The sequence below is a fragment of the Mustela putorius genome, unplaced genomic scaffold (genome assembly GCF_011764305.1).
Source record: "Mustela putorius furo isolate JIRA1106 unplaced genomic scaffold, ASM1176430v1.1 tig00000992_pilon_pilon_pilon, whole genome shotgun sequence".
Classification (NCBI taxonomy): Eukaryota; Metazoa; Chordata; class Mammalia; order Carnivora; family Mustelidae; genus Mustela; species Mustela putorius.
Genome location: NW_025421526.1, coordinates 3,798,372 through 3,814,403, shown reverse-complemented (window position 1 = coordinate 3,814,403; position 16,032 = coordinate 3,798,372). Strand labels below are relative to the sequence as shown.

General features: G+C 48.3%; 2 protein-coding genes across 9 annotated transcripts in view; both read left to right on the top strand.

Moving 5' to 3' along the window:
• STAT4 (signal transducer and activator of transcription 4) overlaps positions 1 to 2,557 on the top strand; it is a 99,633-nt gene extending 97,076 nt beyond the window's left edge. For all 5 annotated transcript variants that reach the window (XM_045086519.1, XM_045086517.1, XM_045086516.1 and 2 more), the window contains 3 exons: positions 181 to 247; positions 625 to 733; positions 2,244 to 2,557. In XM_045086519.1, the coding sequence (XP_044942454.1) occupies positions 181 to 247; positions 625 to 733; positions 2,244 to 2,270 (203 nt within the window). In that variant the 3' untranslated portion in view covers positions 2,271 to 2,557. The remainder of the gene's footprint in view (positions 1 to 180; positions 248 to 624; positions 734 to 2,243) is intronic.
• Positions 2,558 to 13,412: 10,855 nt separating this feature from the next.
• STAT1 (signal transducer and activator of transcription 1) overlaps positions 13,413 to 16,032 on the top strand; it is a 45,963-nt gene continuing 43,343 nt past the window's right edge. For 2 of the 4 annotated variants that reach the window (XR_006608511.1, XM_045086510.1), the window contains exons 1-2: positions 13,414 to 13,570; positions 13,849 to 13,988. The gene's annotated coding sequence lies outside the window, so the exon portion shown is untranslated. The other 2 variants (XM_013061864.2, XM_013061863.2) reach the window with 2 other exon arrangements.

Sequence of the window (16,032 nt, the reverse complement as noted above, 5' to 3'; positions counted from 1 at the left end):
TCTCTTCTTACACATTTTATGTTCATCTCAAATACTGGTTCATCTATTCAACTGCAAACTTCTGTGAGTCACTGAACAATCATAATCTCCCTCTTCTTTTTAACATTACTTATATTTTTCTAGGCTTTAAAAAATTTATTAGTAATATTGACAAGGTTTCTTTCCTGCTTTATTTTCCAGTTTCAAGACCAACAGAAAGGGGGGACAAAGGTTACGTTCCATCTGTTTTTATACCCATCTCAACAATGTAAGTAACCTTAGCCACATGTAAAATATCTCTTACTCAATTTTTCTTTTTTAAAAAGAGCACTTGTACATGAAATTTTAAGATGGAGCCAAGCACCGATATACCTGATGATAAAACATTTTAATGCTCAATGTCCCATTTGCTCTAATACATAAAGCTAGTCAGGAAGCACCATGCTCTCCCATGACTGGAATTATAAAGTTGCCTTTTTAGATGTCGTATATCCCAGAGTACGCTGAATGATCTGATTTCAAACAATGAATTAGGCATCTCAGAGAAACAAATAGATGAGGCCCTAGAACTGAGTTCCTGACACAGTGTCATCAGAAGCTGTCATTTTTAATCCTTTTCAACATGTACTTTGTTATCTCTTTAAGCCGAAGTGACTCAACTGAACCACATTCTCCATCAGATCTTCTTCCCATGTCTCCAAGTGTCTACGCCGTGCTGAGAGAAAACCTGAGTCCCACAACAATCGAAACTGCAGTATGTTCCCTTTCTTTTCTGTTGCTCGTCAAGGGCACTCCTAATGAAGCAAATGTGGTACCCGTTAATCAAAGGGGTTGACGTTCCACCTGAGAAGTGAGAAAATGGTTTTGTTGGACCAAATCCCTGAGCATAACACTGGGTGTGTCTGTATGTTCCTGTGGGTCACTGATATGGGCATTGAAAACAGACTCCTTCATTCATTTGGGCTGCTTTAAGTTCTTTCCATCAAAAGCCATCAAGGAATTCCTCTTCCTCACTCATGTACATTTTGTCCCTACTTCTGCCGTTGGCCGCACCACTCCCCACCACTCTCCCACATTAATAGACAATACACATTAGTCAATATTTATAAGCCTATAATGTTCGATATTTATTTTAGTTCGAGAATCACAAATTCCAATTTTTCATTATTAATTTTTACTTGCATTATTAATCCTGTCCTAGGAACTTCTTTAAGTAGCACATGAATTACAGTCAGTAGTAGCATAATACTACTCTCCTGAGAACTTAATCACAATCTTAAATAAAATAATGTGATGAGGATACATCCTATCTACTATTATTCCTCAGTACCATCAAGTGATTCAGTTTATATTCAGATGAACATATGAGAATAATAGAATCCTGAGCCCCAAGAAATTTGTTTGTTGGGTGTGGGGGAGGAAAATTTTGACTTTACCCTTCAAGGTTCCTTTGGCTGATCGAAGATTGAAATTGACATGAAGCAGATTAATAAGAGAAAATCAAATAATTAATAACTAAGTAAAGGACTAACAGGGGGGCCATAAGAATATGAGGCCCACAGACAAGGCAGACAGGGTTGTACGCCATTCTGAGCTAAGAGGAAGGGGCTGGGATCTGAGACTTCAAAGGGATTGAAGACAATTCACAGGAAGATGAAAAAGAGGAAATATTTCATAAACAAATGTTTGCTGGGGCTGTACAGAAACAATGGGGCACAGAGAAGAATTTTAACAAACAAACTTTGAGTTCCTCCCTGTCTACCACGCCTCATTCATATTATACTGTAGTTATCTATGGTGATAACTCCCTTCTTAGAGCCAGATTCTCTGTCTAAATTCTTTTAACCAGTTAGCGGGAAGGTCAAAATCTCTTCCTGAGCTTTTTATTTCTTAAAATAATCAGCCTAAAATAATCTACATGCTAAAAAGACACGTTTGGGTGGCAAATTTTGTTCCTCTACACAGATTATAAAGTTTTAGTCCTCTCAAAGGTTTCCAGGGATGGGGAAACCCACAGTCCCCTTTGACAGCTTATTCCAATCTTAGTTGTCTTAAATCATTTAGTTATAAGAGAACTTTTGCTACATTTTTCACACATTTTCTCAGCACATTTTTGTGGGATGAAATTTGTGAGTGCTTACTAGTTAAATGGTAGAAAGATTGTGAAGTATTTAGTAGACAAAAAGGTGTTTACCTAAAAAACTATGACTTATTTGCAAAAACCAGTAATTTCCTCAAAAGTCATTTTCATTTTCCAATTTTAGATGAAGTCTCCGTATTCTGCTGAATGATAGGAGAAATTCTGGACAGTCAAAAGAAGGAAGCAAATGAAAAAGCTTAAAGACTGATCTTTGCCAACAATCGTACTTATTTCTTCAGCTTTGTACATACCAGTTTCCAGGAAATGGTTGAAGTCTGAAGCTCTCCTCTCACTGGCATGACACCACTAACTGGGAATGTCCTGACTAAAATGCTAAAAACCGAAGCTTCAGATAAACTTGCAAGATAAGGCACTTTAAGAAACCAGTGTTAATATAACATCAACAAAAAATTCATTTGTATTTGTTTCATTTTTTACTTTGTTTCTCACATGTGACTTATGATTTTGGCTCTAGAAGGCTTAAGTGTTACAATTTCAGAATAGGTCATGAATGACAAAGTCACACCTACATCACTCAAAACCCAGCAAGAAGACCTGAGAGAAAAGCCAAATAAGCTGATATCCTGAGTTCTAGCAGGTGAAAGCCATCACCCTGGATTTCAGACATTCTTCCCTCTGGAAAACCCTCTCTAACTCTCTCCCACCCCTCTTTTGTCCCTGAAGCAAGCCAGCCAGAAGCTAATGTTTAATAGGAAAGATTTCTAAGAACAGAAGGTCTTAACACAACCTGCCTTCTCAGAGAGATGCCATCTTACCAATGGCATCTTCTACGCCCACTCACATGCGCCCGACTGGATCCTCTGTTGTTCCCCTAGAGACAAACTCTGCACCTGTCCCAAGGCCAGTTCCCTTATTCCTTTGCAAGCTCCTGATAGTAGTCTCTCTCGCTCTCCCTTTTTTTTTTTTTTTAAGATTTTATTTATTTGAGAAAGAGAGCAAGAGAGGGAGAGAGAGGGAGAAGCAGACTCCCCACCGAGCAGGGAACCTGACGTGGGGCTCAGTTCCAGGACCCTGAGATCGTTACCTGAGCCAAAGACAGGCACTTAACCAACTGAGTCACCCAGGTGCCCTTCTGATAGTACTCTTAAGGTCAAGGTTGTCTGTTACCATGCTAACTTGAGGTACATTCTCCCAATGCCCTCCTCCACATGCCCAATTTTCTGCAATTCAAATATATCAACTGTGGAGGAAGTGCAAAAGTGGAGGAAATAACCATAAACCTGGTTTAAAGTTATTATATCTTGATTGGTACTTTGAATTATAAAGTGATTATTATAGTGTTATCTTTAAAGAGGTAATCTCCTACCAGGATAACTCAAATAATGGGATTTAGAAGCCAAAGAAGGTTGCAGAAGTTTTTCATTCTCTGGAGTGTATTAAAAGTATGATATACTCTTATTCAGCAGAATGTTTAAAAACTTCTCAGTATAGAGCCCGGTAGCAGAATGCCAAGGTTTCATGTGTGATCTCAACCACCATTGTGATTTGAGGGCAGACAATGCGAGGACATCTGCAATGCTCCCTCTAACAGAGGCAGAGGGCATGTAAGAGTAAGAGTTCAGTAAGTGGCTGTTTGCACGTAGATTCAGAAAATCAAAATCAAGTTCTTGATCGCATTATAGACTTAGTTCCCCAAGAGTGCGAGTCTTGCATTCTAGAAATCATCTTTGTGAGAGTAATGGGACTTGGTCAGGGGATTCCTGGAGACGCCCGTTTAGTTGAGGATAAGATGTGCCACATGGGATGAAGTGCAGTGAGTGGGAAGAGAATTTAATCACCAAATCTCCCCCTAATCCTCCCCCAGAATAGGTTTTTCCTTACAACTGGCAGCAAATAAGTAGCATTTAATGAAATAAAATGTAGATTTATTTTTCAAATATTAATCACATTTTCACTCCTCCCCTCACCCATCCCAGACCAATCACAAACGTCCATTTTGCTAATCCCTTTTCAAATTCTTTTTCACATAGGCTCACTTTGACCAACTGTACTGAATATCAGTGCCTTTATCTGAAATAAATGTTGAAAGGAGGAAGTTTCCAGTTAACTTCCTCAAAGTCTTTAGGTAGCAAGAAAGCCTGTCCATGGTGTTTTTACAGCGCCCTCTTTGAGGACTCTGGTGGGCATGTTGTGTCTTACAGTGCCGGTTGCACAACTGTGTGGGTTTGTCAGAGAAGGGAGAATTTATTATGTGTTTATTGTACTTCCTTCAGCCAGACATTAAAACATGTAAGCAGTCAGGGGTGCCTGGGTGGCTCAGATGGTTAAGTGGCCAACTTTTCGTTTCGGTTCAGGTCATGATCTCCCGGGGCCTGGGATGGAGCCTTGCGTTGGACTCCACACTTGGTGAGGAGTCTGCGCGGTGATCCTTTCCCATTCACACACACACACACACACACACTCTCTCTCTCTCTCTCTCTCTCTCTCTAATAAAACCTATAAGGAATGAGTATGCTTCTGCATATCCAAGGGATTTTTTTGTTAGCTCGCATGTTCAGGAGGCCCAAGAGCTCCCTGAAGAAGAAGGAACAGAATTAAAGGTCAAACCAATTATGGTTATACTGTAGCAGATAACCGTGGTCAGACTTAGCAAACTGCCCCTGCGCACACCCTTCAATTTCTGACATAATTTTCTTCTTTTTTCAAATTGACCATGAGCACTGATTGATTTGACTGCTTGCATTTTTTAAAGGTCTATTTATTAGAGAGAGAGAGAGAATGTGTTTGTGTGTGTGTGTGTGTGTGTGTGTGTGTGTGTGTCTGTGAATGGGAAAGGATCACCGCACAGACTCCTCACCAAGTGTGGAGTCCAACGCAAGGCTCCATCTCAGGCCCCGGGAGATCATGACCTGAACCGAAACGAAAAGTTGGCCACTTAACCATCTGAGCCACCCAGGCACCCCTGACTGCTTACATGTTTTAATGTCTGGCTGAAGGAAGTACAATAAACACATAATAAATTCTCCCTTCTCTGACAAACCCACACAGTTGTGCAACCGGCACTGTAAGACACAACATGCCCACCAGAGTCCTCAAAGAGGGCGCTGTAAAAACACCATGGACAGGCTCTAGAGCAAAAACACAAATACTTCCATGGGTCTTCCCATGTGGATAGAGGCTCCAGTTAACACCAATCACATTCTCTCTCCCCGTTTATAATCTCCGTATGGCTTCTGGTGCTGTGGATTAGCAGCTCCTACCACGCATGTATGGATAGAAGCCTGGAGGTTCCTGAGTTTGGATGGCAAATGTCAGTCTATTTTCATAGACTTCTAATTGAAACTTAGACTTTCTTCCAATTAGGAATAAAGGTGACACGCACACATTTTTGTCACGTTACAATTGTTAAAGTGACCTCAAACTACTGCTTATGCTAAGCACAATTTTGAAATTGCATTCATCAGACCCGCTGCTAGATCTTATTTAATGCCATTAACAAAGAGGCCCTTCTACCACTATGCCACAAAGTGGGTTTTCATATTTTGATACCCACATTTCCATGTAGTTGGTTTTCTACTTATCTCATGTATTTTATTTTATTCAGCTAAAAGCATTACTCTTTGAAGGAGTTTGTAGGATCCTCAGACTGCCAAAGGCGTCCATGGCACAAAGCTTAAGAATCCCAGCTCTGGATGGCGACCACAATTCTCAGCAGATCTTTCCGAAGTCAGACATTTTTTCATCTCTCCTTAGTCTTTCGTGCCTCTCTTATCACCTCCCCCAACAACGGCTTCTCACCCTGCAAAACATCCGCACACAAGACTGAACTGCTTTCAGTTTCTTTGATGGCCCAGGCTCCCTCCCCTGGCCCTCCCCCGGCCCTCCCCCGGCCCTCCACCTCATCCTCTCAATTCTCCAACCCATCCCACCCAGCCTGCCACCAGGATAACATTCACACACCCTTCAGGTTCTAGAAAGCCTTCTGTCCAACCCTCCACCTCCCCACCCCCACTCCATGTGGACACCTATATGACTCAGGTCCCTTCACATCTCCAGATGCTCTAGGTGCCCCGGCACCATTCTTACCACCGATGTTGTACAGGCCTGTCAGCTGTCGTCTTCATTAGACTCTAAGCAAGCTCTGTACATGCAGGGACCAAGAAGGCATTGTTCACAGTTCTAGCCCTAACATGTAGCACACTCGGCCCCTTAGAAAGTATTTGTCAATGATTTAATATTTGAGCACATAGAGGACAGAAATTCGTTGTTTTCTGCCTGCAAGACTAATCTAGAATTCTCTTTCCAGTCCTCCAAATTCTAAAATTATGGGATAGTCACTTGCTGCCTGCAAACGGATTATGAACCAGACATGCTTGCCACCACTTCCCCTCTCCTTCATCTCACTCATAATTTCCAAACTCTGTAGAAATGCTCTGGATTAGATTGTCTGATTATTAGCTCATTCTAACTTCTCTTTTATTTACATATCTTTTATGTGCCTAATATCCCAGACATATGCCTGTGCACAGATGAACCAATTGCTCTTGAACTTTCCCATAACTCTGCCTTTGTTAAGCTCACCGCCTTTATACTCCTCCCCTGGGTGAAAGCCTAACACAACTCTCTCTTACATTAGACTCCAAAGTCATTCCCTCAGATGTCTCACAGAGCTCGGCCAATGCGAGGAAGCCTGGAGGCTGTCTGGACAGGGCAGGGAGGGGGGGATGGGAGTTCAATCAGGTAGGGTGTGGAGGAGTGATGCTCTCATTCACATCCTTAGGGGAGTTTTTCAGAATACACATGCTTGTTATTCTCTGCCCCTCAATTCTAGCTCGACAGGTCTAGAGCCAGTGTTGAGGTCTGGATGGTTGAATTCACCTGTGATTCCTGATTCCAGTATTGGTCAATGGTGTGATGCACTCGTAAAAAAAAATACGATTATGTATCAGGAACTGATTACTTTTCTTTCTTTCTTTTTTCCTTTATTTATTCATTTGACAGAGAGCAATCACAAGTAGTCAGAGAAGCAGGCAGAGAGAGAGGAAGAGAAGCAGGCTCCCCACTGAGCAGAGAGCCTGATGCGGGGCTCCATCCCAGGACCCCGAGATCATGACCTGAGCCGAAGGCAGAGGCTGAACCCACTGAGCCACCCAGGCGCCCCAGGGACTGATTACTTTTCTTAACTCAGGTTTCCCAGCTGAACCATAAGACACACTCAGTGATTTGCTAGACTACTTTCTCAGTTGTCCCAAGGATGGTACCTAGTGCCATTCTAGGTATAGAGGAGAGACCACACAGATGCTTCAGGGCACTGGCTTAATCCTTTCATGAAACTTGGGATGAAGCAGGCTGTCACAGCAAAAAGTCCCTCCTGTTATGAGAAGAGATGAAAACAGACAAATAATAAATGACAAATTTAATAAGTGCTATGAAGACTATATAGAGTAGTTGAAAAGAGTGGTCTGTGAAGGTCTCCCTGGGGAGATACTTGATCTGAGAACTAAAGAATGAGAAGGAGCAGGTCCATAGACACAGCCAGGAACACAGCATCCATAAAGAACAGTACACACATGAGACCCCCGCTGATAAAATCTTGAGTGCTTGAGGCCACAGAGAGGGGAACGTGGTGAGGCATGGAGTGACTGAGACAACAGGGGTAGGAGACAGGGACAAGACCAGATCATGTAGGGCTCTATAGGGAAAGCTGAAGGCTCTGAATTTTATTGCAAGTGCTATAGAAAAAAAGTGGTGTTATTTTTGTTCCTTCATTACCTAAGTTTTTGTTTGTTTTAGTAAGTATGTAGCAAGGTTTCTATGGGACTACTCTCCTTTCCTTCAATTTCACACTACTTTGTTAGTGTGCAACCTGAGCAGTTGCCCAGGGCCAGCATTCACAAGGACTCCATGTTGGTGTAATGCCCTACATTGCCTTCTAGAAATTCTTGTAAGTTCGGAATAAAGGACTCCGTATTTTCATTTTGCACTGGGCCCTGCAAATATATAGCCTGTCCTGTCCTTCAAACGGGAAAATAAACATCCCTTTGCGTTGTGGGAATTAGGTGAGGAGCACTTGCTGGGGCTTTGGAGCAGCCCCGGGACTGGAGCTCACTCTCGCATGACGCCGAGGGCTGCGGCAAGGCCCTTCGCACACTGGAGTCCGAGCTTGGGACTCGGTCACCCCAAGTCGCTGGTGTCCTTCGCTAGTGACGGAGCCGAGCCGGCCCCGTCCGTGCCTCCCCCAGTCGTGCAGTGCGCGGCACAGACGGCTGACAGGACCCAGACTATTTCCCCGGGTCCGTCAAAATTCTGGTCACGGTGCGGTGACCAAACCACTCCCCCATTATACCCCCCCACTTCCTCGGTACAATCACCGCGAGGGGGAAGGCAGGGGGCAAGAAGGCTCCAGGAGGGGAAAAGCCCCTTGACAGATACAGCGAAAGGACTCCGGGGGCAGCAGCCAGCCCCGACCTCCCCCTCCGCCGCAGCTGGGGGGGGGGGGGGGCGGGCCCGAAGGACGCGGGGCTCGCACGAGTGAGCCCGCCCACCGACGGCGGAGAGGACCGGACGCAGGGAAAGGGCGCCCTCCGGGCCCAGGAGGAACAAAAAGGTGAAAGCGCGACGGCTACGGTCTCCAGCGCCTTCCGGGGCTACAGCACAGCCCTCGCTCCTTCCCAAGTTCACGGGCGCCGCCCCGGCCCGGCCCCCGCCTTCCGTCCCGTCGGGCCTCCCCGCTCAGACTCAGCCCGCTGGAGGGCGCAGGCAGGTGCCGCCCGTCCGGGGCTGGCGGTCGCGTCCCGCCCCCGACCCCCACCGCACCCCCGCAGGCTCGGCGCGGGGCGGACGCTGACCCGCGGCCCTTCGGTGGGAAAATCCCCGGGCCCGCGCCTGCGCACTGCGCCCCGACTCTGTTCACTTTCGCTTTTCGGTTTCCTCCCAATCCTGCTCCTTCTCGCTCCAGGGCCGTTTCCCCGAAAGCACGTGGGGCGGCTCTTCCGAGCAGCGGCGCCCCTCCCGCCGCGCGCCGGCCGGCGGCCTCGGAGGCGTTTCCAGCCGCCGCCTGGGGCGCAGGACTCCGCAGGTGCTCCCGACCGTGTGGACCGTGAATTGAAATGTGCTCCGTGCAAGCACTTGTGCAAACGGGAAGAAAATTCTATAGTAACCCACCGCCCAGAAACTGGAACATCTTCTAATATTTTCCCTGTCTCTCCCCTTTCCATTTCCGACTGTTCCATGATCTACATTTCTATATACCCTCACAGTAATAGGATATTGTTTGTTTTCCTGCATTTAATTTAATTTTATACGTGGATATTTCCCAATAACTAGTCTTTGAAAGCATAACTTTCATATTCTAGCATATGAATATCGAAAATGCGGAGAACCAGGAATGGAAAGATTCCTAGAACTGTAACATCATGGAACTGATGAGTTACTCCAGCGCTTTCAACGTCTCATCATAAAATGTGGTTTCGAGCCTCCTCACCACCCTGACTCTCTTTTAAATAAATACCGGACGAGGGGTGTTCTTACCTGCCATTTCCGATTGAGCGCTAGTGACTTACCCGGTACAGTGTTGAAAAGTACTCCCAAGCCTGGCACCAGAGAGTACCTGTCCTTTGTTGCCTTTTTTTTTTTTTTTAAACCCAAATACAGGTCTTTGCATTTACTCTCTTAAGTATTATCCAGTTGGTGTCCGCACAACATTCTACAGAAGATAACTTAGACTTTTGATTCCGTCTGTGAATTAGGGGGCTATTTCAGCCGGCCCGGGGGTGATCTCAGGGCCTTACAGCACTGACCACAAACACCTCTTACTCGCGGTGTTTGGGTAGGCCGCAGTTCTGTCCTGGGGGCTCCTCACATCTCTGCTTCTAGGACTCAGGTTGGGGGAGCCACGGCTGCTTGAGCCAGCCCTCTCCCAGTGCAGAGAAGGAGCATACGGACAAGTGGATCACACGGAACATTCGCAGTCCCAGGTTGGTTAGACCTGAGTACCTCCCATCTGCTTATATTCCATGTCGTGGCCAGAGTGAATGGAGGCAAGGAGTGGGAAGGGAAAGAAGAAAAAAAGAAAAAAGAAAAAAGAAAAATAACACAATCTATCAAACATGGTATTAGCAATTTTTTCCAGATTTGTGTCTTTTGCAATGTTGACACAGTTGGTATAGAGATACAGTTTCCTAATCAGGCCGTTCTAAGGGGTTCATCACACATTTCACACATTTGGGTTTTTCACTTCTGGATCTCTCATTTTTCTGTTCGGTTTGGTTTTTTATTGAGTTGCTTTTTCAATGGTCAGTATGTTAGCCACACTTACAAAATACATAAGCTTGCCCCCCTGGAACATGGGCTCTTGGAGGAAATAAGGCTCGGACACTTTCAAAACCATAATATAGGGTGTGTGTGGTGATTGTTGACAAAAATGAAACACTCGTGTGTCATATTATTTCAGAGACAAGATTAATGATCACGGGGTGAGGTGGTTCCACAAGGAGAATATAGGATTGGGCTTAGTTTTAACAAAATTGAGTCAAATTTGATAGGTGAACTGAGTAAGGGGCAGGACATGACATTTAGTATGTGCAATACTTGCCAATGGTATGAGCAAAGGGACAGAAACAGGGAAATGAAAAGCTTGGGGATGGAGGCAACTCTATTTTGAGGATAGAGTTTCGTCAGGTAACGGGACAGTGGGAGACAAGGTTGGAGAGAAGGGTAAGGACATTCTGTGGAGGACCCAGACTCACAGTTTGTTTTTACCATAAATGCAATGAGAGTTGTCAAGGCTCTTGAGCAGGTACTGAGTGTATCACTGAGGTTAAGGTTTTAGAGAAATTAATTTGGCAAATACAGTGGAGAGGAAAGGGATGGAAGAAGGTCGTCTCCCTGGTCTCTAGTGTTCCAGTTCTGAAGTGGTGCGAGCTACGGGAGGGTATGGTCAATGACGGTACCACAGAGGAGGGTAAAAACAGAGGGAAGGAGGCATCCATAGAACTTGATAACAAGTTCTGACTCTTCTTAAGAGTCAGATTTTCTCAAACGTTGTCTGGGCCCTTAATGCAGGTGAGTGGGGGGGGGGGAGGGCATCCTTTCTTACAGAAGGCAGCTACTTTGGTACCAAGGGTCATTGCTATCACAGATCAGTACTGCCTTTGTAAGGGTGAGGATGTGACCGGAAGGAATGTATAGCTGTGGGAAGAGAAGAACTACAATAGAAACACATTTAAGCATATCTGTGGGAAAATAATTACTTTTCCTACCCAAGTTTGCCTTAGTCTTCAAGGCTTGATTCAAGTTCCATCTGCTTGAAGAGCCGGCTTATCTGATGGGTGTACTTCCCAGTAAGATCAGATCTAGGAGCACCTGGGTGGATCAGTCAGTCTGCAGTCAGCTAGGTTATGACTCCAGGTTCCTGGGATGGAGCCTGTACTGGGCTCCCACCCAAGGGGAAGCCTGCTTCTTTCTCTCCCTCTCTCCTGCTTGTGTTCCCTCCCTTGCTGTCTGTCTGTCTCTGTCAAATAAATAATAAAATCTTAAAAAAAAAAAAAAGATCGAATCTAGGCTGCTGGCCTGTGGGGTGCCTACCTGGGGGAGTGCCATTTAAGCTGAGTTTCTAGCTAAGACATAAAAGATGAGTTAGCCAGAAAAGAGGTTGGGGGAAAGCCGATGTTGCTCCAGGGGGCTTTCCAAATGGAGAACTGCTGGTGAGAAGTCCTGAGTTTGGGGAAAGAGCTGGACATATTCAAAAACTAAGAATGCTGAAGTACAGAAAGGAAAGAGTGGCACAAGATAGGATTGGAGAAAGAGATAGGGAACCAAGGCTTTGTAAGCTATATTTAGAAATTTGAATTCTGTAAGAAAAGCCATCATGGGATTTTTCAAGTTGGCAAACACATGATCTGCTTTGAAATTAAAAAAAAAAAAAAAAATCACTCAAACTGCTGCATGGAGAATGGATTCAAAGGGAATTAAAGGCAGGGGACCTGGCTGCCTCGGCTGGTAGGGCAAGCAAGTCTTGATCTCGGGACCTGAGTTCAAGCCCCATGTTGGGTGTAGAGATTACTTAAAAAAACAAACTTAAAAGGGGGCGGGCAACGAAGAGCTTAAGTGAGGCAGCCACTTGGGACTCTACTGCAATTATCCAAATGGGAGAAAAGTGGGGATGGTATGAGACAGAGGGAAGCTGGTGAGGCTGGAGGAACATTTGGGCAAGAAGAGTCAAGAGGCGTGAGCACCAGGCGTGGGAGTTGAGGGAGAAGACGACGTCAGGGAGGCCTCCTGGCGGCCACATGGCGGCTCCAGTAAAGGAAGGGCAGGTTTGAGGAGAAAGATGAAGAGTTGGTTCTGAATATAACTAGTTTGCAGACCCGACCAGAGAGCCTCGTGGAACAAGGGAGGGCTGTGCGCGAGGGCGCGGAGTGTGCAGGAGGTGGGACAGGACGCGCAGGTGCGGACAGACGGACGGGTGCAGACAGACGGACGGTGCGGACCGACGGACGGTGCAGACCGACGGACGGTGCGGACCGACGGACGGTGCGGACCGACGGACGGTGCGGACAGACGGACGGGTGCGGACCGACGGACGGTGCGGACAGACGGACGGGTGCGGACCGACGGACGGTGCGGACCGACGGACGGGTGCGGACAGACGGACGGGTGCGGACAGACGGACGGTGCGGACAGACGGACGGGTGCGGACGGGACCCACGGCAGCCCTCCGCGCTCGCCGGCAGCTGTGCGTGCGGCCGCCACACGCGCGCGTGAGCCTGTCCGCCAACCCGAGCGGCTTCGGACCCGGACAACCGCTCAGGTGGACAGCTCGGCCACGGAGGAGCGGAGACGGAGAAAGGTGCCGCGGGGGCGGGAGGACACAAGCAGGAGTGGGTACTGAGAACTGATGGGTCGGCTGTGCCAAGCGCGTCCGAGGGGTCAGGCGAGGGCAGAACCGGCCCCGGGAAGCAGCCAGCAGGTGAGCCGCCCGACTCGCTCCCAGCTCCCAGCGGTCCCGGCCCTGGGTTCACAGACAGCGGTTGAACGCCAGGGTCTCCCGGCCCGGGCCTCTGCGAACACAGACATCCTCTGAGCTGCCGTCCGCGGTGTCTGGCGGTAACCGCCCGCTCGCCAAGTTGCGACGCCGGGTCAGCCTCGCGACGCCCCGCGGGGGCCCTGCTTGCGGCCCAGCGAGGCCTCGGCGGGTCCGCGCGGCCGCGGCCGCGGCGGGGAGGCAGCGGCCCCGCGGAACAGCCGCGTCCGATTGGCCGCGCGCGGCAACGCCCGCTGATTGGCGGAGGCGCGAGGAGGCGGGGCGCCGGGCTCCGTCTTTTCTCCCAGCCGCTACTTTCGGTTTTCTTCAGAGTCGGCCGCGGGCCCCGCGCTCCCGGAACGACGCCGGTCCGACCCCAGACCCTGCAGAGGTGAAGCGGGTGCGGCGACCCGAGACAGGCAGCCCCGCGGCGCCTCCGCCCTCCGCTGCCCGACCCGGCGCGCAGAGTGAGTGGCCTGGGTTTCCGGGCGCCGGGGTGGGGCGTCCCAGGACCGCGCGGTCCCGGTCTGGCCGCCGGACGCCCGGCGAAGGCCGCTGTGCAGGCGCGGCCACCGGGGAAGCACGCGTCCCCGGCACCCCGGGGTCCTTCTGGGTGAGGAGCCAAGTCGTGCCCTAGCAGGACAAGCCTTGTGAAGTAGATTTCCTCCGTAAGACCGCCGCGGTGCCCTGACCCCGCTCGCCCTCCGCCCCGCCACTCCCCCACGGGCGCCTCTTCTCTCCACAGAAGTGACCGTTTGCGTGCGGCGTCGCCGGACAGCCGCCCCGGCCGGACGCTCGCGCCTGTGCATGCGCCCCCCGCCCCTCGCGAGCGCGGCGGCCGCTCGGCTTGGGTCCTCAGCCCCGCGGCGGGACGCGAGGCGACAGGTCAGTAACGGTTCGGGAGAACGAACGGAGGAGCGCCTCGTTTTGGACTCTTAGTCCTGCGTCTGTTTAGAGATGAAGGAGCTCCATGTCTTCCTGGAAAGTTCCTGCGACCCCCCAAGTGCTGTTAGTCTTTGAAAACTGGTGGCGGATCCTGAAGAGTCTGGGGGGTCTCTGGGTGCGGTGCGAGCGACTGAGCTTTGGGTGTTGTGTGTGGAGGCTCGAGAGGTTGTTCTCACGTGACGGCAGGAAGGCTTGAGCCGGGACAGCCGCTGCCTCAGGAGGATGCAGAACCCAGACTCGGAGGAGCATCACAGGATTTGCCCCTTATTTTCTAATTCAGTACGAAATAGACGCGATTTCAATCCAGTAAATTTGGGTACCTACGATGGGCAGGACACTGTTGGTGGGTTTCTTTGTTGTTGTTGTTTGTTTGTTTAAAAAAAAAAAAAAAGGTAGCGCTGGCACCTCTGAAACTTCCATCACGCAGGGGAGGAAGCCTAGAGCTTCATATGGAGCTGACACAGTAACGGAGGGTGCAGAATGCGTGCGGCAAAGTCAAAGAAAGCTTAACTGCCTCTGGGAAAGTCCGAGACAGCTTTATGGAAGAAGGGGTTTTTGTGTCTACCTTTGAATCATGGTAGGACTTAGGCGGAAATTCCTGGAGAGGCTGTTTTTTAAGAGCCAGTGACAGCTGGAGCAGAGCGGAAATGTTGGGCATAACCAAAACACTAGATAATTAGGTAACGGGTTTGCTTTGCTAATGGATGCATATAGGGTCAGGGTGCAAATCAGCCTAGGAATGGGCAAACTGTAGCAGTTTTGAGCAAGACAGTGATGTGGTCCACCTGTGTACAGCAGGAGGCTAGACTGGGAAATAGTGTTGGAAGCTGAGAGGCAGGAGGTCTTGGGACTGGAGGGAGGAGTCTTCGTAACACTGGAATTTGAGCCAGGTGATTGGGGATGATCATGTCCCTCCTTGAGTTGGCTACAGGTTTAATGAGATGACACTGATTCTGGATCTGTTAGCATGCATTGATTAATCCCCTGCTCCGTGCTCTACTAGCTCCTCCAGTCTTTTTTTTTTTTTTTTTTAAGATTTTATTTATTTATTTGGCAGACAAAGATCACAAGTAGGCAGAGAGGCAGGCAGAGAGAGGAGGAAGCAGGCTCCCTGCAGAGCAGAAAGCCTGATGGGGAGCTCAATCCTAGGACCCCGGGATCATGACCTGAGCTGAAAGCCGAGGCTTTAACCCACTGAGCCACCCAGGCGCCCCAAGCTCCTCCAGTCTTAACAACCGCACTGTTGATGGGGACGTGAGTTGCCTGAGGTCCTGCATCTAGTAAGAGGTGTCATGTCCCCTCTGGCTGACCCCGTGGCCAGCTGATTTGCTGTAGGCACATCTTTATTACACACCTGCCAGGGTGGGGAAAGAGCCACAGGTTTGGAGTCACCCATGGGGTGAAATTAATTTGAAGTGCAAAATCAAATTCAAATTTGATTTGAAAAAATTCAATTTCCTATAGCAGGTATGCCAAGGAGTGGGTTTGTGTCATTTCCACTGGCATTTGTGATGGTAACTAGCTTTATTGTCCCACCATATCCTTGCTTTTCTTCGGAAGGAAAGTCGTGGAGTAGGCATGACTTCATGCCTCCACAAGTGTGCTTGATAGCAAGCATGCATGGCTTTTCCATGCCCTGCTTGAAAATGCAGACCCCTTCTGCAGAGGCCTGGTAGGATGCGAGCCATGTGTACCCACGCTGCATGAGCCAGCTGTGCGCTGGTGTAAATCCCAACTTACACTGTGGTAATGGGAGGCTCTCCGTTTTCTGCATAGACGGTAGGACTTCCTTAAATCAGGGTTTTGTTTTCATTTCCTTAGAACTGCTTTACAAAAAATGACTGACGGTTATCCAAAGAGACAGTAGTATTCTAGTTTTTGAAATTATACTTAACAGTGTTGTTTCCATCTTTAAATTATTACTGAGATTTAAGAGTGTTTGTACTACTTTTATTGTTCTAAGTAGACCAAGAAGAAAATCTGT